Below are 27,369 nucleotides of genomic sequence, written 5' to 3' on the forward strand. Positions count from 1 at the left end.
GGTTCAGATTAGAACTTCAATATAATTAGACATGAAGAGTGTCATACAAAGTCACGTTTGTTGTTGTCAGTTCAGTAACATCATCTCCAAACTGTAAATGACCTAACAGCTTGACAATTCTGCTTCACCATCGAAACATATTCTGCCCACACTGAAAAACATGTTTTCCCCAAAACAGCAAGAATACGCGTGACAGGAGTAGTTTCTAGTAGATTTCCTAGAATTCATACTTGTCAAACTCCAGTCCCTCGAGGTCCGCTATCCTGCAGGTTATCAATGTTTTTCTAATTCAAATAATTAGGACCATTTTCCAGCTCCTGCATTGCTTGCTGAGAAGCTAATCATTTGAATCAGGTGTGTGAGAATTCAGGATACCAGCTCTCAAGGACTAGTTTGACATGTAACATGTAAATATGTGTGTGTGTTATATATATATATATATATATATATATATATATATATATATATATATATATATATACACACACACGCACACGCACACATATTTCAGGGAATGTGCATGGAATTTAGCGCCATCTAACGGTGGACTAAAAATTCATTCATTTTAATAACCTATTGTGAATTTCAACATGCAAAAAAGTTATCACATCAATATTTTTTTTTAATGATCATAGCAGGTCTAGCAAGTAAGTCTAGTAAAAAAAAAGAAAAAAAGAACTTTGCGAATGTAAATCAAGAAATTCGCAAATGTAGTAGCCTGATGATGAAGTGTGGTCGCGCTGAGACATCGTATTGCGCGTCCTGCAAAAATTGTTGAATTGTTATTTCACCACGAGATGGCACTATATTCAACCTGCCGCCCATTAAAAAATAAAACTTTCTGTAACTTCCTTTACTTTCACAGCATTGGGTCATGTTAAGAAAACACACAACCTCCTTCAGAACAGACACTAGCCTTTCAAAAAAAATAAAAAACAGCATATTAACTGAACTACATCTCTGTTTCTAACAAAATAAGTAACTTAACTTATTCATTGCCATTGACGTCTATAGTAGGGCCTAATCGATAAAGCATTTTTTTTAGGACAATGCATGGAAAAAAAATACAGATTACAGATTAATCGAGTGAGAAATAATATAATAGAAATCCTCCAAAATTTTAATGGGTGTCAATAAATTTGAATTTGCTTTGCTTTGAATGACAGGTGCACAGAATTACCTCATCAACAAAATGCATCATATATTTAAGGATAGAAGCTTATGGTATAGATGTATGTGTGGTGAATACCAGTGTTACTTGTATAGCACTGCTCTAAATGGTTGGAGTAAGAAAAGGTAAACTGTTAAAATAATGGGCCAAAATAAAATAAAAAAAAAAAAAAAACACTACCATTGACTGCTATAGACGTCAAAAATTCATTTTTACTGGGCTGGCTTTGAAAACATTAACACATTAACTGTCATTGACAGCTATTTAAGTCAAAAATTCATTTCAACCAGGCTGACAGTGAATGAGTCTCTCTCTTTTTTTTTTTTAAACAATATAGCTCTATAAATGTAACACAGTAACAAAAGTAAAACTGCAGTCACCTTGAAGACTGCATAGAATGTGCGACAAAACACTACTGCTAGACAAGCTACGCTTAACATGGCGACCTTTTTGACAGCCCACTTGTTCGCCTTTGGAAGTCAAATACAGCAAACAAACAGCAAAGTTGATGGAAAAACAAAACATGCTTGTAAAACAGCGAGTGGAGAGGCTCGGTACAACACAACACCGCATATACAACGGAGCCTCTGTTGTCTCGGAACATGTCACCACGACTATGTAACATCGACTTCAGCGTGAGCTTCTGAGTGCGGAAGGGGAGGTCATGCAAGTCGAAAAACGAAAATTCGAGAGGAAGCATTACGAAAAAAGGAAACATTTAAGACGTGTTTGGCCCACGAAGGGCTGAAATGGCCGCCAAAAGAGCGAAAACGATTTCTCCCTCCTAAATTAACGGCTGTGCTGCATGCACTATCATGAGCATCTCCATGCTTGCAAAAACATTCTTTCAAGCCTACCAAGGAATGTTAGGGCCACACCGAACGGAAAAAAAATGCTCTATTTTACACAAGTTCTTTTGTAGATGACGTTAAATATTTGAAAATAAAGTGGTATAGGTTTGTTGAAAAAAATGTAAAACAATTGTAACAAATTTTGAAAAATAAAGGAAATTCTGTTTTCTCAATTCAGTATTGGAATTGGTCCTACATTGCTTTGAACCCATCATAGTCATCACTTGTAGTTTTCAATCTACATTAAAAAAAAATGTCAAACTACAATTTAATTCTCATATTCAATGTCTTGAATTGACCTGACTTATTGTCAGTTTGGCACATAGTGATGAGTTCTTTAAAAAAATGTTTAGTGTACAACTAAACATGAGGGAGAATTACACATATTTAACAAAACCACAACTGCATTACTGAAGTCCACTAGCTTAATGCTAACACATGCAAAACAAGATAAGTTGGCTAACAAAGTTAGCATCACTTCTTTTTTCTTTACATAGCAACACGCGCAGTTCATTCGGCAAAACTCTGTATACAATCAATCTTTAACCACTGCAAAAAAAATACTATCACTGGAGCTTATTTGTGATGATTTTTTGTATTTTATCATCAAATTTGTAGGTAATATGTAAATAGATTACACCGCCCCTGAAGTGATGACGGGAAAACAATGCCTCATGAAACGGTTATTTTTTTAACCTCCTCTAGATGGTGCTATAGGTTAGAAAATAAAATCTTGTGTAACAGAAATATAATACATTTCCATTGCATCTTTAAACCAAGAGTACCACCTAGAGGTGCAAAAAATATCAAGTGTTGTACGAGGCTTCATTTTCCCATCACGACCTTGGCGTATACTCCCAGAACGAGCAGCACATTTTATTGGCGGGGGTGCAAGAACAGATTGATGGAATTTCTGTTCATGTCAGTGTACAAAGATGATTTGAAAAAATAAGATTACGTAAATTTATAACGTGCACGTCAAATATGATTGCTCTTGACAAAAAGGCTAATTTCAATTTTCCAGAGTGGCCCTAACAGTCCTTCATTGGTTGGAACTGCAGGAAGATGAGCTAAAAAATAAGAAATGCACTTCATCGCTTGCTGAGTGAGAATATTTGCCCGGAAAGTCTCTCCCAATGACAAAATAACAAACAGCAGGAGTATACAGTAGAGTGAAGAAAAACAAACCCCTATGTGCAGAGTTTCCAAGTAGTGAGCACACACATACAAGTCTGTCAGGTTGCGTCCCGTCAAGTCGCGCGCCGCTCACACCCGTCCGACCTTAGCGTCGCCGATGGCGCCCCACACATCGAAGACAAACTCGTCCGGGAAGGCGAAGTCCCCCAACGTCTCATCCAAAGCCTCTGCAAACTCGTCTGGGTTCTTTTTGTCCTTTCCCAGCTCCACCATGGTAGCGGCTGGAAAGAGAAGTTCAAAATTAGAAACTGGGTTGGAAAATTAAATTAATAGCGAAAACTAAAAAGATTATGTTACCGCTTTGTTGTTGTATTTTTTTAACACTATGTATCAAATTATGGAAATCCCTCTGATTTTTTTTATATCATAAAAGAATCAATGGGAAAAAAAACACTAGGGAGCTGAAATTTTAAGATGATTAAAACATTTAAAATTTCAAAATGCAACGATTCTGCTATTGCTTTGTGATTGCAGTTGGACGTGCGAGATTTTGTGTACAAAAATAATCATTGACCAACTTTCGGACCATATAAAACCATTACAAATACAATTTTTTAGATGCATCTTAATAGGATTTATTAGATTGATTTTCCTGCGGTTTTTGCAACATTCCGTTGAGCAAAGGTCAGATCTGTGTCTTTGTTGACTTGTGTTTCACCTCAAGACAGTAGGTGGTGGTAGAGACCAGTCAACGGCTATATCAAAGTGTCCTCATCACATCACTGACTACAACGACAGGTGGTATGGCCATTAAAAAATGTTTGGTGGGTGTTAATAAATTTAACCTACATATGTATGGGAAAAAAAAGTTGAAAAAAAAAAAAACATTCAAAAATAAATAATTATTACGCCTTTAAAAGCATTTAGAAAATTAGGGGGAAAATGCAATGTGTGTAGTTTGCAAAGTGCGTGCACAAGGTTTAAACAGAAGACACCACACCAGTAGTTCATGTTCACACATACTGGACGTACCCAGCTCGCTGTCTCTGATGCCCATGTAGCTCTCAAGCAGGTCATCTACCTTCTCAATGGCTTTTTCCTCAAAAGCAGATGGCTGGGGAAGGTGACAAAACATTACATATAAGGAGCGGGACACAAGATTTTTCGTGCGGGCACAGCACGAAATTCATTTTATATTAGCTGTTATTTTTTACAGCAGTCGCATTACTTTTAAGACGCAGTTTAATAGTTGCAAATGACTCGCTGCTAATAGCTGCCGTTTGTACTGATCACTTCTGAACAAACCAAGCTTTACGTTTGCACGCGAGCTTGTTAGTTTTCTTCGTCCGCCTGTCTGCATTTTGAAAACTGGAACATTTATATCAGGTATTACTTTACACGTGTATAGGTGTCGAACTACAGTATATGACAAAAATGTTATCTCATTCTCGGATACCCAATCTTGTCTTGAGATGTCTCATGGAATTTCTTTCTCGTCCCATCCCTATTATACATCCAAAACACATCATTTATAAATTTTCGGCCCATGGTTCAGAATGCCAGCTCACCACTTCCTCTACAGTAGCAGGACCCTTGGAGCGCAGCCGCAAGGTTCCCCGGCCGGTGCCCAGCTGGACTCCCGACGATGACCTGGAGCCTCCAGACCGCTGGCTGATCATGTCTGCACACAGCCAGCCAACTTCAGTTACATTTACATTACACCAACGAAAAGAGAAAATTCACGCCATCTTCTCAGATGCCCTACCAAAAGCTTTGAGAGGTTCCACCAGCTTGATGGTGAAGTCTTTGCCCTTGGGCAGCTCTTTGAGCATCTTGGCCACCTCGTAGTGTCGACAGCCAATCAGGCGATGGCCATTGATGGACTCGATCATGTCGCCCACATTGATCACTTGGATCTGGTGGATGACGCTGCCCTCCCGGATTCTCTGTATGGACACATTAGGACAGAAACTGACAGTGAATATAAAACATTTGCAAAGCACGCGAAATGACAAATATGAGATTGTTTTGCTTTTTTTGCACAACCCTTAAGGGGTAAACACCCTTAAGAAGTATCTAACAGCTTACGGCCTCGGATAAAACCCAAAACGGAAATTATTTCATGTGCTGCACAATACCAGTTGATCCACGGACCTGTGGTTGGGGACCCCTGGTCTTTGGGATTGAATAAGTGGCTCACCTTGATGAAAGCATAACCGGCTCCATTGTCAGTGATGGTCAAGCCAAGTGCATCCTCCCCTTTGAACACTTCAATTTCTTTCTTTTGCCCTTTAATGTGGGCGAAGATAAAGTCCTCCAAGCCAATCTGGCCTCCCAACAGCTTGTCCATGTCCACCTTGTGAGTGTTCAATGTGCAAAACATCACCTGCAGAGGGAGAGTAAAAGGAGTTGTTGCTTTTTTTGATATGACGTGTCCGCACGGAGACTCACCTCAGCCGGGGGGATACCGAAGGCTTCGCCGATTTTGGCGTAGAGCTCCCGCACGTTGCTGAAGCCCTCGATGCGTCCAGTGGGGCTGCCGTGCGCCAGCTGAGTGTGGAAGATGAGACGCGGCCGCAAACTGCTAGGCGGTGGGGGTAAACCTTCCGAAGTGGCGCCTTCCCCTAATCCCACCACGCCACCTCCATCCAAACCGTCCACATTGAGTCCGGCACGGATGGGTTCAGCTTCCTCATTTTCCACCAAGGGGGACGCCTTCTTCCTTCTTCCTAGACCCAGAGGCATAGTAGTCTTTCTGGGAGGTGGGGGCGGGGGGGTCTTGAGACAGTGGTGGTCCTATGAAGTGGTGGCTAGGTCGCAGTGGGACTGAGGTGCTTCAGACGAGCTCGAGAGCTGTCTTAAAGCGCCAGGGTGTGGACCCACAAATCCACACATCAGAAGTGGAAGACAAGACCAGTGGGGGGTTCCGTGGGGGGTCGTCAGCTATAGAAGATAAATGAATATGTTCAATGTGGTGCATAAACACTCCAATTGCACCTTTGGCGTCACCTGAGATACTTTGCATTCTAATTTCCACGTATTTACACAATAAACATTATTTTCTCACCTGCCTTGTCACTGCTAGCACGCTAAGCAGAATTGAGTTGCGACAACAGCATAAACCACGCAAAGCCCGACTTAAAAAAAAAAACCTGACGCACTTATTGAAATTAGCTATTTAATAGAGAATTGTGAACAAAGGGTGGTTAAAACAGGACAGGCCAGCCAAGTCTTACCCTTGTAGGAGTTTTTAGCCAAGTGTCGTTAGCTAGTCCACTAACATCAAGTCCTGAGGTGAGGTTGTCAACAAAATAAGACCCACAAACGAAATCGTAAGAGTTGTATCAGTCTGTTGGCAGTTGCGGCTGTCCTCGGTGGGGTTTAAAATCAAAAAATAAATGCCAGTGGTGCAGTTTGCGTACTGCTATGCGCCGTGGATGGTTAGTGTTAGCTTTCCAGCCCGGATAGGGGTGGAGTAATGATGCGTTCACCATCACTCGGGAAAGATGAAACGCATTTAATGGGAGAGCCATGACGCCTTCAAGTTCTGTCGGAAACATGAATGGACCCGTTTCCAGCCAATATTTTTACATGGATAACGACAGTTCAAACGTTTGCCGCGTGATACGTGTAGTTATGCCAGCATAAATACATGAATGCTCCATTTTAGAAAAAGAGATGTCTTCTTTCTTTCTGGGAACATCTTGTCTTCATGTAAAAAAAAATATTTCTTTAGAAAAAGTCCTTATATCTCATTTCAGGGTGAGTGTGTGGAATCAGAGGAGCCATGGATGCCACTGCATCTGCTCCAAGGTGGCTCGCTGCTCCATGTCTGACGTCAAGCAGATCCATAGGAAGTCCTTGCAATCTGAGCGAGGAACAAAGTAGGGTGTTAGCTACAGTGGTCGGGAAAAAAAAAACATCATAGACTTTTTCAAAATGTTTGTGAACAGCCACCACTGGATATTTTTGGGTGGTGGACTGCTGAATTGAGGAGAAAAAAAACAACAGGTTTTTATAACATTTTTGAAAGGTAGTTTAGGTTCCCTTTTTAAATAATACTAACATTTAAAAACTAAATATATTGAGATCAAGCGCGATGAATATAACAAAAAGATTCACATTATAATAATGTAGTGATGTCTTTATGTATTTACAATACACTAAATAAATCCCAAAGTTGTTCTATCACCACTCACGATATACATGTCGTAATTCCAATGCCTAACATAATAGTGTCACCAACTAGTGGCTGGTAGGAGAATTACAGTTAAATAAATTGGAACAATTAAGTCATAACTACAAAAATGCATTCTCTAACTGAGGGGTTCTCAAGATTTTTAGACTAAGGGACCCCATTTCAAAAGCAAATTTCCCAAGGACCCCCATTGCAAATGTTTGTGGAAACAAAACAAAATAAATAATTTTAGGCCAAACATAGGTGCCCTTTTTATTCAACAGATTCAATTTCACAACAAGTATATTTTTTTTCAGTCAAATAAAAATTGAAAATTGCATGCTTCCTTATAACAAACTGGGTCAATTTCCCATAAACAGGTTGTTGCCAATTATTTAGTCAAAAACAGCATTGTAAAAAAAAAAAAAAAAAAAGAAAATGCCGGTTTAGCTTTGCTGGCTTCATCGTTAACAAGAAATTGGAGATACAGAAGGCATTTTGACAAACTTAAAAAATATTAAATTATTAAAAATATATTAAATTGGTTCAATTGATTACTTCATTGGACCTCACTTTGAGAACCGCTGCTCTAACTAAAAGCAATTGTTAGGCTTTGGGTATGGTAATTAGGAAAACAAAAAGCTAGCTTGCACGCTAACATCAGCCCCGTAGCACATTTTGTCCAACTGAGCCATTCATCAATCAGCCAATCATGTTTCCACATATCCATTTTTAGACAACTTCATGTAAAATGTAAGCAAAGATAAAATAAAAATAAGACCATTATTCCGTCACCTATTTGACACCATTTACCATGAAAAATCCAAAGTTCAATTAACAGCTTTTTACCTTGAGAAAGTACCCGGTTCAAGGTGAGGCCCTTAAAGAGGAACATGAGCGTGTCAAAACGTTCGTTGCCGTCCAACAACTCGAAGAGCAGCGCGCCCAGTTGCCAAACGGTGGCCGGGCCGGCCTTGTACGGCCGTTTGAAGACGTATTCTGGAGGGGCGTAGCGTAAGGTTCCTGTAAGACATGTCGACAGAAAAATATTTTAGGGTATGTTTCTTTAGATTATCTTCAGCGATTACTCTGTGTGGGGGAAGGAAAGATAAATCAGAATGGACATCTTAGAAATGATCAAAACCATCACAAAGTACTCAAGACTGATAATCGTAAACCTTAAACAGGTTTGATATTTTGGATTATTTATTATGTGTCCATTCGAAACGCATGTGTCACATTTTACCGGCATATTCTCGATAAGGTTCTTCGTTTACGAAGCAGCTGCAGCCGAAATCTATGAGGCGCACTCGGGGTAGGCTGAAGGTGGCCTCCAGCAGGATGTTCCTCTGCTTCAGGTCCCGATGGAAGACGTTGACGGCGTGCATTTTGATGGCGGCGTCCACCAGTTGCTTCATGATGTTCTGGCGAAAACAAGGATTATTTGTAAACATGCCGCTTGGTGGTATTAATAGATGAAAGAGTGCAAGAGTATGTGCTCTTCTGGATACGACCTCTTTTCTGGGAAAAAAATATTAATCATCACCGTGTGAAAATTAAAGGAAATAAAACTTCTGCCCATTTTGAGATTTTAATTAAATTTGAACCACTACACCACCAATTATCATGGTTTTATCCCATGCCAGCTGCACTAAATAGATTAGACCCATCTTATTCATTTGTGTCCACTGTTGTGGACATTTGTTTTTGGTTTTTATCTTTTGACTCATGCGAGCTACCCTACAAAATCTCAGTTTGACAAAAAAAAAACATGTCTGGTACTGAAGTACTTATTACTTTAGGTAATTAAGTACTAAAGTAATCGATTACTTTAAACAATCGGGTACAAAATTGATTATTTTATTAATATTAATTAATAATCAATTACATTAGGTACTGAAGTCCTAAAGACCTAAATTACTTGACAAAAATATATTACTTTAGAACTTAACTCATTCAATGCAAGGGACATATTTTTTTTAAAGAGTCCTGACATTCTTTTTTTGTTGTTACCTTAGCTTCATACTCCTCTAAGGGTCCAAGCTTATATTTGGTTCTGAAGGTAAAGAGGTCCACAGAAGGTACCGGTCTCTCCATGACCAGAACCAGCTCTTTCTCCAAGTCATACGTGTCCAACAGAAGGACGACTGCGGAGGACCCGTCTGCGTTTTTTAACGAGGACGCTTGCAGCATGAGCCATGCTTCTAAGGGAACCTTTTGGACTTTCCCATTGATGTACTACAAAAAAGAAAAAAAAGAAAAGAAAAGTGAGTTTCACACGCGTATTGGTCAAATGAAGCTTCATGAAGCACCTGTGGTACTTTTAGACTCCTCTAGATGGCACACCTAATTTAAAGATTTAAATAAGTGGAGATTGAATACATTTCAATTGGACTAGTCTTTATCTTTAAACCAAGAGCACCATCTAGAGTAAAAAAAAAAAATATCTGTTTCATGAAGCTTCATTTTTTTCCACCACTGACACAGCGTATTACAACCATATGTGGACACACTTACCAAAAAGACGCTCTCCACCTTTTCGATGGGGATGTATTTGATGGCCACCTACGAGACAAAAACATGCAGCTAAGTACGTCAAATGATAACTTTGCTTGCGTGAGGCAGTGCGTAAAACTTACAGGAAAATAGTCACTTTTCCTGTATCCGGCGAAAACGGATCCAAAACCTCCTTCACCGAGCTTCTCCAGCTGCTGATACTTCTGCACAAACAACGCTGCCGACACAAAAATTGGGTTAACTTGGAGCAGACGAATTGATTTTTTTTTTTAAAGGCATTCAAATGATTAAGCAAATGGCTACGCGGAACTTATCTGGGTCTGTCTGGAATGCTGGTAGTCTTATTGAAGCTAGATAACATGTCGTCAACAGCACAGATTGTGCTTAATGTTGTCTTTAACCGAAACAAGTATTCAAAACACTGCTTAAAAACTCATTGTTAGTTTGTTATTTATTGTTACTCATTGTTATTTTTCATGTGGTTGTTTAGTGTGAAGCTGCCGATGTGGACTAAACATTTTTGAAAGTCTAATTCGTACTTGCAAACACATTCAAATATTCGTGTTGGCTAAATGCCATAGCGTTGGATGTTATCGAACATACATGGTATGTTAGAACAAATGCTATGTTTTTAGCATTTAGCCTACAATATATACAAGCATAACTCATTCCATATTAGCTATTTTTAGACCCTCCTTTCAGACTTTAGGCACCAAATGCTATAAACATAGCATTGGATGTTGACAAGCATACAACGTAGCATTGCTAGAATAAATGCTATGTTTTTAGCATTTAATGTATAAGCATGTTCAGACGTATATGCAAGCACGTTTGAACATATTTCAAGATATGTTCAAATGTATTTTCATTTGTAAGAACATTTGAACATATTCAAAAATATGTTCAAATGTTCTTGTAGGCTAAACGCTACAACCATAGCATTGACTAGTGTACACCTAGCATTGTTGGAACAAATGCTAGGTTTTTAGCATTCAGTCTACAAGTTTATTCGGGTGTACTTGCAAGCATGTTCGAACACATTTGAAAATATGTTCAAATGTATTATCAAGTACGTTCACCTGTATTTGCAAGCACAAACATTTGAAAATATGCTGAATATTGAATAGACTATATGAAAAAACAGCATAAGGTGTTGACAAACGTACCCTTTAGCATTATGGGAACAAATGATATGTTAAATATTTAATTATAAAAAAAATCCTGTAAATAATCACGTGGGATTTATTTATGGACTTTAGTAAAACAATGCAGAGGTGCATCGATGAATTGATATCTAATCATTAAGATACTTTTTTTTAATCTAATATTGTACCGCATGCTAGGAATTGTACCTTATCCACGTCCACAGTTTTTGTCGCATCATCAAGTTACCGGCTAAATAATCAACAAACTTCATTAGAAAAATAGTTTCGCTAGTTTCAGGCCTAGTTGCAATTCTGTTATTTTTCAAAATTGCTACGGCGCAGCTTAGCAACTGAATAATATTTCATTTGTTGGTGCATTTGTGCAAGTCGTGCGTTTTTTTTCTAAACTTACTTCGGGTGGTGTCGGGCTGTTGCAAAGTTGGCGGGCAGCAGGGGCAGGCCGGCAGGGTGGCGGCCTTCTGGGCGACATTCTTGGCAGGTTGCCTGGTTTGCTTTTGAGCTTCGGCTTTGGTGCTGGACTTCCTCTTGGTGGTCAGCTTGGCCAGCAGAGCTTTGACGGACACCTCGGCGACTTCCACTTGCGGCTTCTTGGCGGCGACGGCCACTTCGGGTTTTGCGCTGTATTTGCTGTTCAGGACTTTGGCCAGCAGGGCCTTGACGGACAACTCGGTGGTGGGTTCCTTGGCGAGGGCCTCCGGTTTGAAATTGGACTTTCGTCTAAGCCTTTTAGCCGGCAAGGGTTTAGCAGACGCCTCGGGGATGTCCTGTACTTGCTCCTTTGTGAGGGACTCGGGTTTTGCTGCTGCTTTTCGTTTACTAGTCCTTTTGACCTGTAGAACACTCGTCGGCAACTCGCCGACCTCCGCTCTTTGCTCCTTGGGGACGGCGTCTTCTTTTGGGACGTTCTGCCATTTGGTCCTCTTGAGCTGCACCACCTTCTGGGACGTCTTCTCTCTGGACTCAGGGATGGTCTGCGCCACTTCAAGCGGAGGCTGTTTAGGTTCGGCAACTATCGGGAGGGTGCCGCAGAACCTCCTCATGGGCATCGCTCCATTTCGGAGGGCCTTAGTGTCAGGTTTCAACAGCACGCAGCCTTCCATAAAAGGAGTCAAGTCTCTGGGCTCTGTAACTGAAAAAAAAAAAAAATCTTAAAAACAGTGGTGCTTGAGACTTGAAATCCAAGTTCTGTGAATCACCTTTCACCATTGAAATGAACATAATCATCATCTATTCAATATATCTCTTTGATATCATTCATAGACAATTAAATATTTAAGAAAATACACTATAATATATAGCAACAGCTTCTATGAACATAGCTATACCTACCTAGCAAGTTATAAATGATTATCTAACATAAGATATGCATTATATATATTGTTTTTATATGACACATAGCTAACCTGAAACATAACCAATCTATCTATATATCTTATCTTCAAATGCATATCAGTGTTTTTAATTATCAAATAACGTTATTATTTTTATAACACTTGTCCATAACAAATTGCATTTGTAACAACAGTGTAGATTTGTTATGTTGCTTATGTATTTATTATTTTTTATTATTATTATTAGTTTATAATACCACTCATTCCACATTTTAAAATACTCTACAATGTGTTAAGGTTCTTGGGTATTTTTTTTTTTTTTTTGCACAGCATGCTGCATGCACCACATTATAAAAATTGCAAGTCACGAGAGACTTTAGTTTACGTTTCAATATTTTTTTTATTATACATAAAACTCTAGTGATCTATTTCACACTGTGAAAACTGAGTTGCATTTTGCACCAAATCTGCAACGAGATATATTGCAAAAGTAGGCAAACCATCATGTATTTTAGAGATTTGACGATAATAAATGATTTTAAAATGCGACTTTGCATTTCTATATTACATCCGACCTAGTCTTTATTTTACCTAGTCATTCGGAGCGTGTCCTCCGAATGTTCCAGAACTTAACCGTAACGAATGTATGATGTATCACGCAGCTTTGCGAAAAACGCCTTTCAAGACTAGCCGGTCTGTTACTTCTCGATTTCATTTCCGTTGTTTGCAACTCACCGGGATGGACGTTAGAAGTGGGCAGAAATGGAAAGGGATGAAACTTGTCCACGTTCATGCTGAAGTTTTTGCCCGCGGTTAGGCTGTTGCTTAATCTCCGAATGTAAACATGTAGCGAGCCTTTGCACATAATGCAGAGACTTTGTTTAGAGGCTTGTAATGTTGCGCGCGTGCTGGAGCCGAGTCATAAAGGCCTTGCGATCACAAACACGTCAAAGGCGCTATGCGGCCCGGCTGGACTCGAACAAGGGCCCGACGGGCGTGACACAAGCTGGCGACTTAAACCGCCGGCGAGCACGACCTTGAGAAATCAATCCACTTTGGACAAAGACATGAAGCGCCGTCACCTTTTCTCGTCGTGATGCGCTTGTGAGCTTTGCACAAGCAGGTATTGACGTTCCAATCAAAGTGCTCAAGTATGCGCGCTATGCTTTATCAGAAGCGGTTTTAATCAAACGCCCGCGCTGTTATTACAAAAAGTCAATAAGGAGGCACGATTTGGCTCTAATGGACGCGCTAGTCGTGACGGACACTTCATTAGGTACACTTGGCTGAAAACTGAAAAACTTGATACGGGACAACGTTCGTTTCACCAACACGACCTCAAATTAATTTTATATTAAAAAGTATATAATATAAATTCTAATAATCAATTCTGGATTAGCTTTTTTCCATTTCAAATGATTTAAGTAGCACTCGAGTTTATGTTGTAAAACAAATTAAAAACAAAAAAACGAAATAACATTGCACTCAACGAAAACTATACAATAAAAGCAAACGAAACGCCAATTTAAAGAACTAAAAATTGCGCATGTTATAAATAATTCCAGATCATTCTGATGTTGCAACTAGGCCACTAGGGGCAGCATAATAGGCATTCGGCAGAAACGAAGAGATTTACAGCGAGCGAAGCGACTCAAAGTTTCAATAGTTATTTTTTTCAAAACAATACAGATGCCAGTGAGTATTGCTGTTTGTTTATATATTTTCAAGTACAGGGTTGCCTCATTCATCATGAGGATTACAGTACGGTCCAAAAAAATACCTGAAATAAATTCGTAATGTACCGGTTGATTTTTTTAATGCATGTTTTTTTGTTCAAAATATTTTCACATACTGTATGTTTTATTGTTTCCCAGTTTTTGTCATTATTAAACAGCATGTTTTTTCATTCACAGTATATTTTAAGGTTCATTATCCATGGTTTTGTGTACTCTACATGTTTTCTTTTTTTCCCCATTTATTTTCTTTCAACAGGAAAACCCCTTACCATATACATTTTTTTCAGGCTGCCATTTACTTTTCGCAGATTTTTCCTCAGTTAATTACTCTACCCCTACCTTCAGCAAGCACTTCTGCAATTTTCAGCATGTGCTTTTGAAATGAAGTCCTGCAAAAAATATACAGATTAAGCATCAAGTGAAGCGGGTTCACGTTTGGCGATTGTGGTCAGTACAAAGCGTACTTCGTAATACATGTTTTTGTTTTTGTTTTGTTTTTTCATGAGGCTTCACAACATATAGCTCTCGTTGGTGTGGGCCCAGCTCTGGCGCACATTTTTGGTGTTTCCCAGAGCTGGCAGTTTTTTTCTTAAGTACACAATGTGTAATTCTTATTTTGGGGTTCTATGAAACAACATGAAGTTTATTTTTTTTAATTGTACACATCAGCCAAACTGCTGCTCAGTGGGACTTGGGACGTGTGTCGAACTGGTGATGTACGATTTATTGCCATCTAGTGGTGAACTAAGAGAATGCACCTCAGTACAGCATCACAAGCCGACCAAAACTACACTTTGTTAAAATTCAAAGTTTTTTTTTTCGAGAAGGCAGAGCAGAAACATGCATGGCAAAACATGTAAGACACGTCTGAGGCCCTGTGCAACGTATGTAATATCAGCAATTTTTTTGTGCGTTGAATCATTTTTTCAAATTGATAGTGGGCTTTTAAAATCTCACGCGGTCCCTATAAAATGCCTAAATTCATAGTCCAGTCATCCAAATCACAAGAATGACTATTTCCTGCTTTTGTTAATACCACAAATAACATTTTCACACTTGTATTGAAAATGAAACTCACAGGAAATGGAGGAAAAACTGAACCTTTTAATTTAATGAGTGGTTGATTCTCTTGGCAACAATGTCCTCAACCATTTTTGCAGTTGCAGATGGTATGCTTTGGATTCATTCACCTTGCATCTAAATCAGGTCAAAGTCCGCTTCAAAAAATGAATTTTATTTTGTTGGGATTGGAAGAAAAAACATTGGATGAAAGCGGATCGTGCAGCTTGGGAATTCCTGATATTTCTCATCCCGAGACCCGGCCTATTCATTTGTGTCCACCACAGTGGACATTAGTTTGTGGTCTACGGTATATATTCCGACTTACTTGAGATACCCTAATATATATGTACAATTATGAGCTTTAAAATGCACTTTTCCAAATAGCGGCTAAAAATGACATCACATGCCTTATCAGGACTCACCTGTTGTCTGGGTTTGGTTAGGTGACATTTTCACGCTGAGCCATGATTGGTTGTAACTTGAGAACGTGATGTCATTTTGAGGCTTGAGAAGGTGTGACGTCATTGAGGCTTAAAAACATGTGATGTCATTTTGAGGTGACAGCAAATGACAGTTAACTACATTAAACAATGGTTATAAATATTGCTTACCAATTTTTGGGTCACTTCTGACAATGGCATATACCTTTGTGGTGACATCTGATTGGTCAGACTCAGATGATTCATTACCTTTCAATAAAAGCTATGACATATCTTTTGAGGCTTTTCAATTGGACCTGTATTATACATTTTTATTGTATGCAAAAAATGCATCATAACATCTTTTTAACCCTAATCAACATGTAAAATATGTAAAACAAACATGCTCAGTGATCATTCAAATGTCTTTGTTTGAACTTCAGAGGGAGTGACTGCACATCACATGTATGATTGACACACCCGAGAGAAAAGAGGCTTTTTCCGTGGCAGACCACATGACATGATCAGACATCAAATGAGCCACGGATGCTGGTGGATCTGCACTAGGGTGGCGCGTTGCTCCGGGTCGCAATGCAAGCACATTTGCAAGAAATCTCTGCAATCTGATTGGAGAGAGAAAGATCAACACACAAATGAGCTGCAGTTTTGTTTTTTTAACATTTGAGGATCTTGTTATCCTGTTTTGAGGCCGTGGTTACACTAAGTAAGGTAACTTAAATGAATCCAAAGATATAAAGAGAAACTAAAGCATAGTGGAGGCAGAAAAAAGGGAAATGCAATACAGCGAGGGAACACTGTGCAATGGTCGCAATACCTTGAGACAGAACGCGATTGAGTTGGAGCATCTGGGAGATAAAGAGGAGCGTGTCAAACTGTTTGCTTCCAGCTAATAACTCAAAGAGCATGGCCCCCAGATGCCACACTGTGGTGGGGCCCGCCCTGTAAGTCCCCCTCAGGACAAACTCCGGAGGAGCGTAGGAGAGGGTTCCTGGAACAAAGCGGTGAAATCCGGTGAAATCGGGAGAAAACATGAGCACAACACTGACCAAATTTGTAACGTAACCACCAAAACTGCATCCATAAAATGACTCACCGGTGTAGTCGTGATAAGGTTCCTCGGTTACGAAGCAGCTGCAGCCGAAATCGATGACCCGCACTCGAGGCACGCCGTAGGTGGCCTCCAGGAGGATATTTCCCGGTTTGAGATCTCGATGGAACACGTTGACGGCGTGCATTTTGATGGCGGCGTCCACCAGCTGCCTCATGATGTTCTGCCAAAGACAGTCGTCGAAATGGAGGCAGTTGGAGATGGTAAATACACTAAGGTTACTTCACAAGCAATGTAATATAAGATTTGTTTTCCATCCACACCTTGGCTTCATTCTCCTTCAGGTGTCCGAGCCGACATCTGGTGATGTACGTGAAGAGGTCCACGGATCGGGCCGGCTTCTCCATGACCAATACCAGCTCTTGATCCAAGTCATATTTGTCCAAAAGAGACACTACAGCAGATTGCCCGTCAGCGTTTTTGATGCTCGATGCCTGAAGCATGAGCAGCGCCTCCAAGGGAACGTCATATTTCCGCCCCTTGATGGTCTATAGGGTAAGAAAGAAATGGCAACAATCGATGTGATTGCCTTTCTTGACTACCACATTGGGGAACTTCGCATTGGATCAACAAAGAAGTCGTCTTCTCACCAGGGCAATTAACTTGACTTCATGTTTGGGAATATGTTTGATGGCCACCTAGAAAACACACTCAATGTTAGCATCTACAGTTCTACACTAATGCCAGTGACAACAAACACAAAAAAACAGGAGTACATACAGTAGCAAGCCTTGTTAGCTTACCTGGCTAAAGTCTCATAGCGTTAGCACTGTTAGCATTTTACAGAGGTATTTTTGCCTAAAAAGGTAACTAATGGCAGCAACAACAAAACTATGCAACAAAAACATTAGCACAGACAGTATTCCTGGACTCTGTTCTCTAAAAAATACACAGCATTATCCAGAACCTGCATTAATTAATCTGGGTCAAAGTTTTGACAATATAATTGGCTGGTCTTGTGTCAGAAGCCTAGCATTAGCTTTTTTGTTGTTAGCTAACAATATATCCTCATTTGACAGAAAATACAAGTATATTACTAATTGGGTTGCTTTTCACCATAGTTAGCTGGTCTAAAATTGGTAAAAGGAGGTTAGCGTTTCAGTTAACAAGCTAATAACTTGCTTGAAGGAGGCTGATTTGTTTGTTGGTAAAAAAAAAAAAAAAAAAACTCATTGAAGACATTTTACAGAAGTGAATTAATAAAAGTGAAAAGATGAGAAGCGCAATGCAGGCTTACTTACAGGAAAAGAATCAGCTTTCCGGTAGCCGGCATAAACAGATCCGAAGCCTCCTTCGCCGATCTTCTCTAATTGCTGATACTTGTGATCCAACGAGGCTACGCACACATAGTTTGGCTTTACAACCTCACGCAATAAAAACCATGATCCAGGGGTTCCGAGTCATCGGTTTCTGTCTGGTGATGGCTTACCGTTACTGGTCGCGGGTAAGAGTCGTTTTTCGGCATGTTGGATCATGGACATCTGGGTGGCTTTGAGCCACTGACTCCTGGTTAGGGTCTCCGGTTTCGTACTTTTCGTTCTTTGGGACTTCAAGACTTTCACCGGTACATTGGCGGCTCTGAGCCTCTGCTTATTTTGAACGGTTCGCGGTTTGGTGTCGGCCCGCCGCTTGGTTGCACGGACAGTATTCCTGGACTCTGTTATATCAATTTGTCTCCTTTTAAGAATCGCCGGGTTTCTTTTACCACCCCGATTACACATTCGCGTTTCCAGTCGGGCCCGAGCCCGCCGAGTCCCAGGTAAGGTCTCAATTCTGGCTTTACCCTTTGTTTTTCTTATCGGAGCATCTGGTTTGGTTTTACTTCTGTGATTCCTCACGAGGGTCCGTGGTTTGGATTTACCTCGGTGTTTCCTCATAAGGGTCTGCGGTCTGGGTCTTGTATTACGTTTGGACCCATTTGCTCGTACAATCTTTACAGACACCTTGGTGGTTTCGAACCTCTGCTTCTTCACAAACGTCTCGGATTTTGTGCCAGCTTTCCGCTTGGTGCCCTTAGTGGGCCGGACCTTCATCGATACCCGAGCGGTCTTGATTCGTCGCTTCCTTAGGAGAGTTTCTGTTTTGGTTGCAGTCTTCTGTTTGGTCCCTTTTGCCGGTCCAGCGCTCACAGGCACCTTTGTGACTTGGACCCTCCGATGATCTTTGAGGGTCTCGGGTTTGGCACTGGTCTTGCGTTTGCTCCCGTTGGCCAGGGAAGCCTTGACGGACACCTTGGTGGCTTTGACATTGGTTATTAGGCTCAAATGTTTGGTCCTTTTGGCGGGCGCAGCTTCCTCAGCTGCTATTATTCTGGATCCATCTGTACCTCGGAAGGCATTGTGGTGTCTCTTCATAGGTAGTCCTCTACTCCCCAAAACCATACTTTCAGGGTCCCTAACTCCACAGTCTTCAATACATGAGCAATATTTTCTGGTGCCTGCAACTGGTAGAAGAAAGTCAGCATCATATTGTTTGTGCAGCTTGGTTGAACTTTCATTTTAGTCTTTTTTTTTTTTTTTTTTTTTTACTATTTTCATGGACATTAATTCACATTTTTTGCAATTGAGAAAAAATGTATTGTGTAAAAACATGCAGTAACATTTAATAATATTTTCGATAAATAGAATTTATTAAACCCACCAGGCTGGAAGTCGACATCCATGTTGTTTCAAATTGGTGCACAATGTCAGTGAAAGTTTTTTTTTTTTTCCCTAGTTCACTCTAACTTACTTTAAATGACACACATAAGCTTTACAATTAAGTGAGAACATGATTTGCGTCATTAATGAGGTCATAAATCTCAAGGATGAGCTCCTTTCAGTCACCTACACGTCAGAAATTAAGTGCTTTCGCTGGAAGTGACGTCAACAAGAAGCTCGCACGCTTATGGCTGCGTTTAAAAACCACCAAACGCGACTAAAGGATATTGCCAGGTGTGTCACAGTAAAAGTAAGGCTTCACTCGCACAGTTTTCATTTTCAGGGAGCGTTTACGCACGTAAATTGACTTCTACGGAATACAAAGTCCGCCGGTGTCCCGGATGTAGGATATTCAGTCGTACACTAGATGGCGCCAGAGACAACGATAAAACGGATGAGTGGCTACCATTCCTATTACGACAACATGTACCATAAACGACACAATGAATGTACCAACAAGAAATTTTATTTCTGTATTTTTTTTCCCAGTCGTCTGGTCTATGAAATATCCATTCAAATATCCCAGAGGCATACAGTTTGTGTGAATGCAATAACATCCATGTAAAACACCTCAAATTTGTAGTGCAAAATTAAGAAGAAACTGCATCACAATTAAACCAGTTATTGCATGGTCATGCCGATGGCGGCAATGCAAATCCACGCAGCCGTTAAGATAAATCACGCCACTTTCATTTCATATGGAAATCCGAGGATATAAAAAGTAAACACACCTTTTCAAATTACAAGTAATTGTGATTGGGAGAAAGAGGGAGTGAGGGGGAAAAAAATTCACCAGAGGCGGTGCTAAATAACAATATAAACTGCTGAGTGAAGTGCTCATTTCCAGCAGAAATTAATATTTTGTCTAACTGAATTATTTTTCATGTGCAACTGTTGTATTTAAAAACTTTTCCACTTGCTGTCGCCTAAAATGGCATCACATCTGCTCAAGTCTTGGGTGGAACAAGCTTGGCAATTGGTCGGTAGTGTGATGCTCACATGCTGAGCTGTGAATGGTCATTAACAGAACCTTCAGCACGTGATGTCATTTTCAGTTGACAGCAAGTGGACAAATGCCTTTTTAAAAATATTAACTCATTCACTACCATTGACAGCTATAAATGTCAAAATCTATGTTGGCAGCGAATGAATTAAATGCACATGTAAAATAATTGTCATCAATTCTAAGACAAAATTACTTTTTACTGCTGAAAATGACTACAGAAGTCTTTAAAATTTTAATTTCGCATTACATTGATTTCATCCAAGAAAACACTGTCACAATAGAAAAATGACATTCAAAAATCCCTATTTTATATATATATATATGTGTGTATGTGTGTGTGTGTGTATTTTGCAAAATATGGGAATTTGTAGAGCTAAAAAAAAAAAAAAGGGTGTAAACTTTTCATACCCTCTGCATCTGATGTAAACAAAAAAACTACAAGCCAATAGAAGGACTAAGAGATTACACATTTCAAAAGACATCATGTGATATGTGACACAGGGGTAAAACCTGCTCTTTTTCCTTAAATGTCCCCCCCCCCCAAAAAAAAAATAAAAGTCAGACAAGTGCTGTTCTGACATAATATATTAAAAGTAGACACTCAACATCCACACTCGCCAACTACATGAACCATTTGGCACAGCAACTAAAAAAAAAAAAACGATTTCCCCAAATTCCCAAAAAGTACAAGAGTTTTATTTGAGCGCTAATTCACCTGGCATTGTTAATCGTGAGACTTGAGGTAACCGACATAGTAAACACAGTTCACATGAGGACACGATGGTAAAACGAGCTCACAGTGCGATATCGGAGGTATCGAGCATTTACGTGGAGCTAGCACCTCAGGAAGCTGAAAATGCCACACGGGCGCTAAAGAAAAGCAGTAGGTGCGAGGGGGCGGGGCTTCATCAAATACTGTTAAGGTGCATTCCGAAACGGAGCCGAAGAGCGGCGCTGAAGAGGTAAACGGTAAAATTACAAGGAAAATCTTCATAAGAACATTTTGTGGGATTTCTTAGGAGGTTGTGTTTGCGCAAATGTGTTCATTGCCAAGGAAATTTGACTTAATTTTGTCAAATATTTAAAGCTGTGCTCTTACACTTACGGACACATTTCCACTTTGAAAGATTAAGATTGTTCACGGCCACATTTCTTCTTTAAAAGCTTGAAAGGTGGACAATTAGTACAACAACAAAAAACATTGTATTTTGACATATTACTTTGCTCTTAAGAACAAAAATTCAAATCATAATTCCCTATGGTAATAGTTCATGTTCTACTGGTTTTGTAAAGCGAAATAACATTTTCACTCTTGCGATAGTTACATTTTGAAGATGTAAAAAAAAAATTGCTTTTTTTTTTTTTTTTGCAATTTGGACTTTTCTTGGTGGTTATGTTTTTTATTGTTTTTAATCACAAAGTGAAAGTTTTTGTAACGATTGACTCGCAGACTGCGGTTTAGCATCCGCATTTGTCCTTCAACAATATATATGTATTTTTTGGAACGTCCGCTTTTTTGTGAGGGGAAAAACGCTTAATGGAGGTATATCACCATTTGATTTAAAAAAAAAAAAAAAAAGCTTTGTGGGTTAAAAAAAAAAAAAATTCTTTTTCTCCCAGCCAATACAATAGTAATGCATGAGGATTTTTGCTAGTTGTGGGCTAGCAAGTCCTTACCCCCCAGAAATAACTTGGGTATTCCATTTATTTTCATAAATAATGTTCACTGTATTAGTCTGTGCAAGTAAAAGATACGATAAAAGGCTCCAAACTGTTTTGCTTCACTCTTTAAAAAAATAAAAACCAAAAGTCACTTCTGTGGTCTTACGTTTAAGACATTTTTGGAGTTGGTCTGTCTTCGGGGAAGACGACGCAAAGCGGCCCCGAGTCCTTCGCGGACCAGGTCAAGTAAACCGAAGTGAGAACACCCTGAAGTCGAGGGGAAGTAGCGTTCCACGCGGCGCGGCGCGGCCCGGGTCACGGCGGGAGGACCTGCCTGAGCGCCTCGCGCGTGTTTTGTCCCAGCTTGTCGGGGAACTTGACGGAGAAGTCCAGGATCATGTCGCCCCGCTTTTCGGGCCACTTGGACAGCGGGAGGCCCTCCCCCGCGATGCGCTTCTTCGTGCCCGGTTTCACCACGTCTCGCGACGTCACCGTGATGGTGCGGCCGTCTAGCGTGGGCGCGCTGACCGTGCACCCGCACAGCGCCTAAATATTATTGATCACACAGGGATGACATCTGTAAAGTTGATGTTTAACTTCAGTGAGTTTCCATTAGTCACAATTTGCGATTGAAAGCAAACGCTTGAGTGCCTTTAGATGCCATAAGATGGTGGGGTAGCACAAATTTTAAATCAAGCGCTTTGATTTATTGGTTTGAAATTCATACAGCGCCAGTGACGGATATGTTCGTTTAAACTAATTTAGCAGTAAACATAAACTGGATGCATATTTAGAATTCATTTTAGTTTAACAATAATGAGAGATGTACTTTTGAATACTCGTATTTTTTTTCACATTTTTCAATGATCGTATTGCATCTTCAAAAGCTTTATTTTTACAATAAAAGTGGCAACGTGAATTTTTTCTCGACATAAGAGTACAGTACTGTGAGCAAATTTGTAACATTGAAAAACGTCAAATATATCTTAAACGGACAGTAAACTTATTTTCACATTTTTCAGCAGGAAAGTTTGTATTTTGTCTAGTTAACTCATTCACTGCCACTGATGGCTACTGTCATCAAGAATAAATAAGTATGCTCAAAATTTAATTCACGCACTGCCGCTGACAGCCATCTGTAGAAGTCAAATATTCAAATGAACTAGGTGGCAATGCATGAGTTACAGTATTTTGAAAGATTTTTTTCATGTGCAATTCATACATTTATAGAGACATTTGTCCCATTTGCTGTTGAATGAAAAGGACTTCATGTGTGCAAGGCTGAGGTAACGACCAATCACAGCTCAGCTTGTAACGGACGTGACATGAGCAAACGCAGAAACCAGGTGAACTGTTAATGGTCGGTACCTGAGCCTTGCATAAATGGTGTCATTTTCAGTCAACAGCAAGTGGACAAATGTTTCGAAACGCATTAATTATACATGAAAAATCATTGGAAATTAATTATAGACAAAATGTTAAGTTTTTACAGTTGAAATCGGCTAAAAAACGAGGTAGCTCTTTAACTCATTCAATCCCAAAGACATAATTTTACGTGAAGGTTCTAAAAATGGATGATACCAAAGGAATAAATTACAGAGTAATCGATGACCCTGCATAATTATGTACCAAAGTAATTGATAACCTTAGTACATGAAGTAATCCATACCGAAAGTAATTGCTTTGTTTAGGGATTTAAGTAATTAATTTCTCTAGGGTTATTCATTCATTTCAGTACAGTACAGTACAAAAGTACTTAAAAGATCAATTACTTTAGTCTATAACGTACTAAAACAATTGATTAGTACTTGAGTACATAAAATAATTGAATACTTTAGTAAGTGATCGCTTAGAGAAATCAATTACTTGAGTATATCCATCCATCCATTTTTTACAGCTTTATCAGACACTTTTGTGTCCAATTACCTAAATGTATTAACTTCATTTAAACATTTTAAAAATACATCTTTGGGATTGAATGTGCTAAGCGGTACACGGGTATCTAATGAATTGCCGACCTAAAATGCGATGAAAATACTTACATCTCTGAGTGATATTTTGGCAGGGTAAACGATATCAGAGCCCTCCCTCCTGAACACGGGGTGAGGCTTGTCTTTAACGACGAAGACCACGTCGGCGGGAATGTTAGTGGGGGTCTCGTCGCCCTCGCGGGGGAAGGTTATCTTGGTTCCCTCTTTCCAGCCGCGCTTGATGTCCACTGACAGAATCTTGTCCTCGCTGCGAGTAGTTCGCCCATCGGGGTTCAGTCTCTTCCGGGAGATCTTCATCTTCTTGGTGCAGCCGGCGAAGACTTCTTCCAGGCTCACCTTCAGCTCGTGCACCACCGGCGGGTCCTTCCGCCTCTCGCGGGCCACATGGGATCCGCCAATGTGGGACTTGAAGGGCCGCTGGAAACCGCCCATACCAAAGGCGGCAAAGGGGTCAGAGGCGTCCACCGTGTCGTCGCCGCCGTTCTGCGAGAAGAAGTGGTCGAAAGGGCTGCGCCCACCAAAAAACTCGGCGAACATGGCGTGGGGGTCACCGTGGAAGGTGTAGTTGTATGTGCTGCCGCCGTGGCCTCCGCCGCCACCTGCAGCTGAGCCCTTGAGCCCTAAAAAAGTAAGTCAGCGATAAGTGTTGGCATTATCTATACACTAGCGATGGGACGAAATGTTTGATGGGAGGGGCGTGTCCACAAAGCATGTATGATCAGCGCTTCATATGAGTAAAACCTGGAAATGATGGCGTGGGAAGCCTCATTGGCTGGCTGGACCACATGACTTCTACAGGAAATCATTTGATGGTTTGACAGGACATGGCAAGTATAAAATTGCCTGTCAATCTCACTTTTTGTGGATTTCAGGCTGCTGTTACACTTGAGTGTAACTAATCATAACTCGAGCATTGTCCATTGCTGCACTAGAACCCACGCAACAAAGATTTCCCCCTGTTTGGGAACATTCTGGTTTAGCTGCTACTACCAAGGTAAGATTATAACAAAACTGGGAACGCTTTTTTTTTCTAAGTAAAAATGAATAACAAATTATACTTTTGACACTTTTCTTAAACAAATAGCAATAGAATTCTCAACAGTGTTGACTTCTTGGGCTGCAGGGCTACTTGATAGCGCCATAGCACAAAAGAAGCATCATGAAACTTTGAACCACCTGCAAACCAATTGCTTGCAAAGCTTCATTGCTTCGAAACCCTCAATTTGTGGACTCGACACAGCCCTGTTTAAACGTCATGTTTTTGGTCGTATCACAGTTTAAAACATGTTATATGAGTCAGAACACGCCTCATTTGAGGAACCTCTACAGATGAACGCAAAAGGAAGTTCAGAAAAATTGATAGGCTGTTTTTGACGTTTATAGTCACAGTTTGCATCACAAGCTAATTTCTCACAAAGACCTTTTGTGTTGCATTATTATGTGCATATTGTATTAAACACAACTGTAAATGAATGCACTAAAAACATGCGCTTTGGAAAAATGACGTAATTCCAAATATTTCATTGAATAATTTGAGACAGGCTAGACTGCAAATTAGGCACGGGACAATTACGTCACTATTCGTCATCTTTGCGCTTCTTCTCGCTGACAAGTGGCAAACAGCACTGGGCGGTATAAAAACTTTTAAATCAAGCTCTGGCGAGTTATATAAGCGCCAATCGTCAGCGGCGTGCTCGATCTTTCTCGAAAGTTCTCACGCTGCATTGGTGACATTTGATGGACACTGCTGAATCAATTGACGAGGGAACGACAGTAAAAAAAAAAGGGTCGTTTACCTTCTTCGCCATATCGGTCGTAAATGTCTTTCTTCTTGGCGTCGCTGAGGACATCGTAGGCTTCTGCTATCTCCTTAAATTTGTCCTCAGCGCCAGGGGACTTGTTCTTGTCAGGGTGATAGCGGAGGGCCTGTTTTCTGTACGCCTTCTTGATTTCGTCCTCCGACGCGCCCTTGGCTATTCCTAGAACCTGGTAGTAGTCCTTGCCCATCACGACGACCGCTCACTTTTTCGCCCACGTCTCGAAAAAAGTGGACATTCCAAGTGTAGCCGCCACCTGCATGTGGTGCAACTGCACTAGCTTCTTGCTAGCTCGCTAGCTAGCTAACAGGTAAAGACTAGCCTGAGCGGGGTCGTTCGATACGTAAACGACTTTCCGCTTCACACCAAAGACGAGGAGGCAAATGTCACCCTGAGTGAACGAGCAGACGTCAGACCCGCGTGCCGACCGGGGCATCGATGACACGACTACCGGGGACCGCCGAAGCAGACAGCCAACCGCAGAGAAGAAACTTCTGGAAGAAGCTGACAGTCCTGGCTTGCTATTTCGCGATCCGCGGTGCGGTGAGATGATTCCTTCCGCACATTTCCGGGTTTGCGAGAATGCCTGGAAGTGGGTTAAACGCGTGTTATAAAGTTAACGTTTTAAAATAAACATTTTTCTCCGTGATAACACTTGGTTTTATTTATTGAGTCAATGAGGATGTAGCATACGTTGTGTGTTTTTCCTCGCGTTTTAGAGAGTTTGCCCTGAACAAGCACACGAAGTCGTGTGTTAGAGTTGACATCTTTCTCTTTCAGTGTATTAATCTTGGACTCCTGCATATTCGCCGTTCAGCGTTTACGGGTTCGCTTATTGATTGCGAGAAAAGCCGACTGTACTTCAAAGTAAATATTATAATTGAATATAAAATATTTGGTAAGACGAAAATAAACCACACACAGCTGAAAAAGACAAGAAGAATCGTCAGAAATCAAATATCCATCCATCCCGTCTCTTATCCTCACATGGGTCGAGGGCGTGCAGGAACCTATTCCAGATGTCTTGGGGCAGTAGGCGGGGTAGACCCCGAACTGGTTGCCAGCCAATTGCAGGGCACTGACAAATAGACCTAAAGACAAATTTAGATTATCCAATATACCCACCCTGTATGTTTTAGGAATGTGGGCAGAAACTGGAGTGCCCACTGAAAACTAACGCAGGCAACGAGGAGACCATGCAAGGAGTCTGTTACCATGCAACAAAGTGTATCAGGCATTTACTATAGTATAAAGATTATTTTACAAATAAAAGACAGGCCGTGACTTCCTCTGTTCCTGTTAGTTATTGTCTTTGTATGTTTCTTGGACCGTTCGAGCCTGTTTATGCAAGTGGAATGACAATAAGGATGTACTGTATATATTGATAAACCAAATTTGGTCATGCCAAATAAAAATACCGTCCCACACAACCAATAAAGAATAGGGCCTAAGAGAATTAGTCCAGAAAAACCTGTCTAATACATACAAGTAGTATGAG

General features: G+C 40.4%; 4 protein-coding genes across 4 annotated transcripts; all 4 read right to left on the reverse strand.

Moving 5' to 3' along the window:
* Positions 1 to 2: 2 nt before the first annotated feature.
* On the reverse strand, positions 3 to 5,915 carry gipc1 (GIPC PDZ domain containing family, member 1). The gene is made up of 6 exons (XM_088436487.1): positions 5,611 to 5,915; positions 5,360 to 5,545; positions 4,925 to 5,105; positions 4,728 to 4,840; positions 4,192 to 4,273; positions 3 to 3,440 (listed from the first exon to the last, which is right to left on the reverse strand). The coding sequence occupies exons 1-6, from the start codon at positions 5,902 to 5,904 to the stop codon at positions 3,289 to 3,291; spliced, it is 1,008 nt and encodes a 335-aa protein (XP_088292613.1). The 5' UTR covers positions 5,905 to 5,915; the 3' UTR covers positions 3 to 3,288.
* Positions 5,916 to 6,882: 967 nt separating this feature from the next.
* Positions 6,883 to 13,501, reverse strand: LOC148410407 (uncharacterized). Its single transcript, XM_088436483.1, has 8 exons — positions 13,086 to 13,501; positions 11,411 to 12,148; positions 9,976 to 10,070; positions 9,854 to 9,901; positions 9,350 to 9,574; positions 8,583 to 8,760; positions 8,186 to 8,359; positions 6,883 to 7,027 (listed from the first exon to the last, which is right to left on the reverse strand). Exons 1-8 carry the CDS (start codon positions 13,213 to 13,215, stop codon positions 6,936 to 6,938), a joined length of 1,680 nt encoding a protein of 559 aa, XP_088292609.1. The 5' UTR covers positions 13,216 to 13,501; the 3' UTR covers positions 6,883 to 6,935.
* Positions 13,502 to 15,935: 2,434 nt separating this feature from the next.
* LOC148410408 (uncharacterized) lies at positions 15,936 to 19,465 on the reverse strand. Its single transcript, XM_088437471.1, has 8 exons — positions 19,337 to 19,465; positions 18,126 to 19,139; positions 17,938 to 18,032; positions 17,287 to 17,334; positions 16,960 to 17,184; positions 16,682 to 16,859; positions 16,403 to 16,576; positions 15,936 to 16,190 (listed from the first exon to the last, which is right to left on the reverse strand). Exons 1-8 carry the CDS (start codon positions 19,356 to 19,358, stop codon positions 16,099 to 16,101), a joined length of 1,848 nt encoding a protein of 615 aa, XP_088293597.1. The 5' UTR covers positions 19,359 to 19,465; the 3' UTR covers positions 15,936 to 16,098.
* A 380-nt stretch (positions 19,466 to 19,845) lies between these two features.
* On the reverse strand, positions 19,846 to 26,393 carry dnajb1a (DnaJ heat shock protein family (Hsp40) member B1a). Its single transcript, XM_088437642.1, has 3 exons — positions 25,851 to 26,393; positions 24,106 to 24,674; positions 19,846 to 22,609 (listed from the first exon to the last, which is right to left on the reverse strand). The coding sequence occupies exons 1-3, from the start codon at positions 26,059 to 26,061 to the stop codon at positions 22,379 to 22,381; spliced, it is 1,011 nt and encodes a 336-aa protein (XP_088293768.1). The 5' UTR covers positions 26,062 to 26,393; the 3' UTR covers positions 19,846 to 22,378.
* Between the last annotated feature and the right edge of the window lie 976 nt (positions 26,394 to 27,369).

The sequence above is a fragment of the Hippichthys cyanospilos genome, chromosome 16 (genome assembly GCF_059441005.1).
Source record: "Hippichthys cyanospilos isolate Australia breed blue-spotted pipefish chromosome 16, RoL_Hcya_1.0, whole genome shotgun sequence".
Taxonomy (NCBI): domain Eukaryota; kingdom Metazoa; phylum Chordata; class Actinopteri; order Syngnathiformes; family Syngnathidae; genus Hippichthys; species Hippichthys cyanospilos.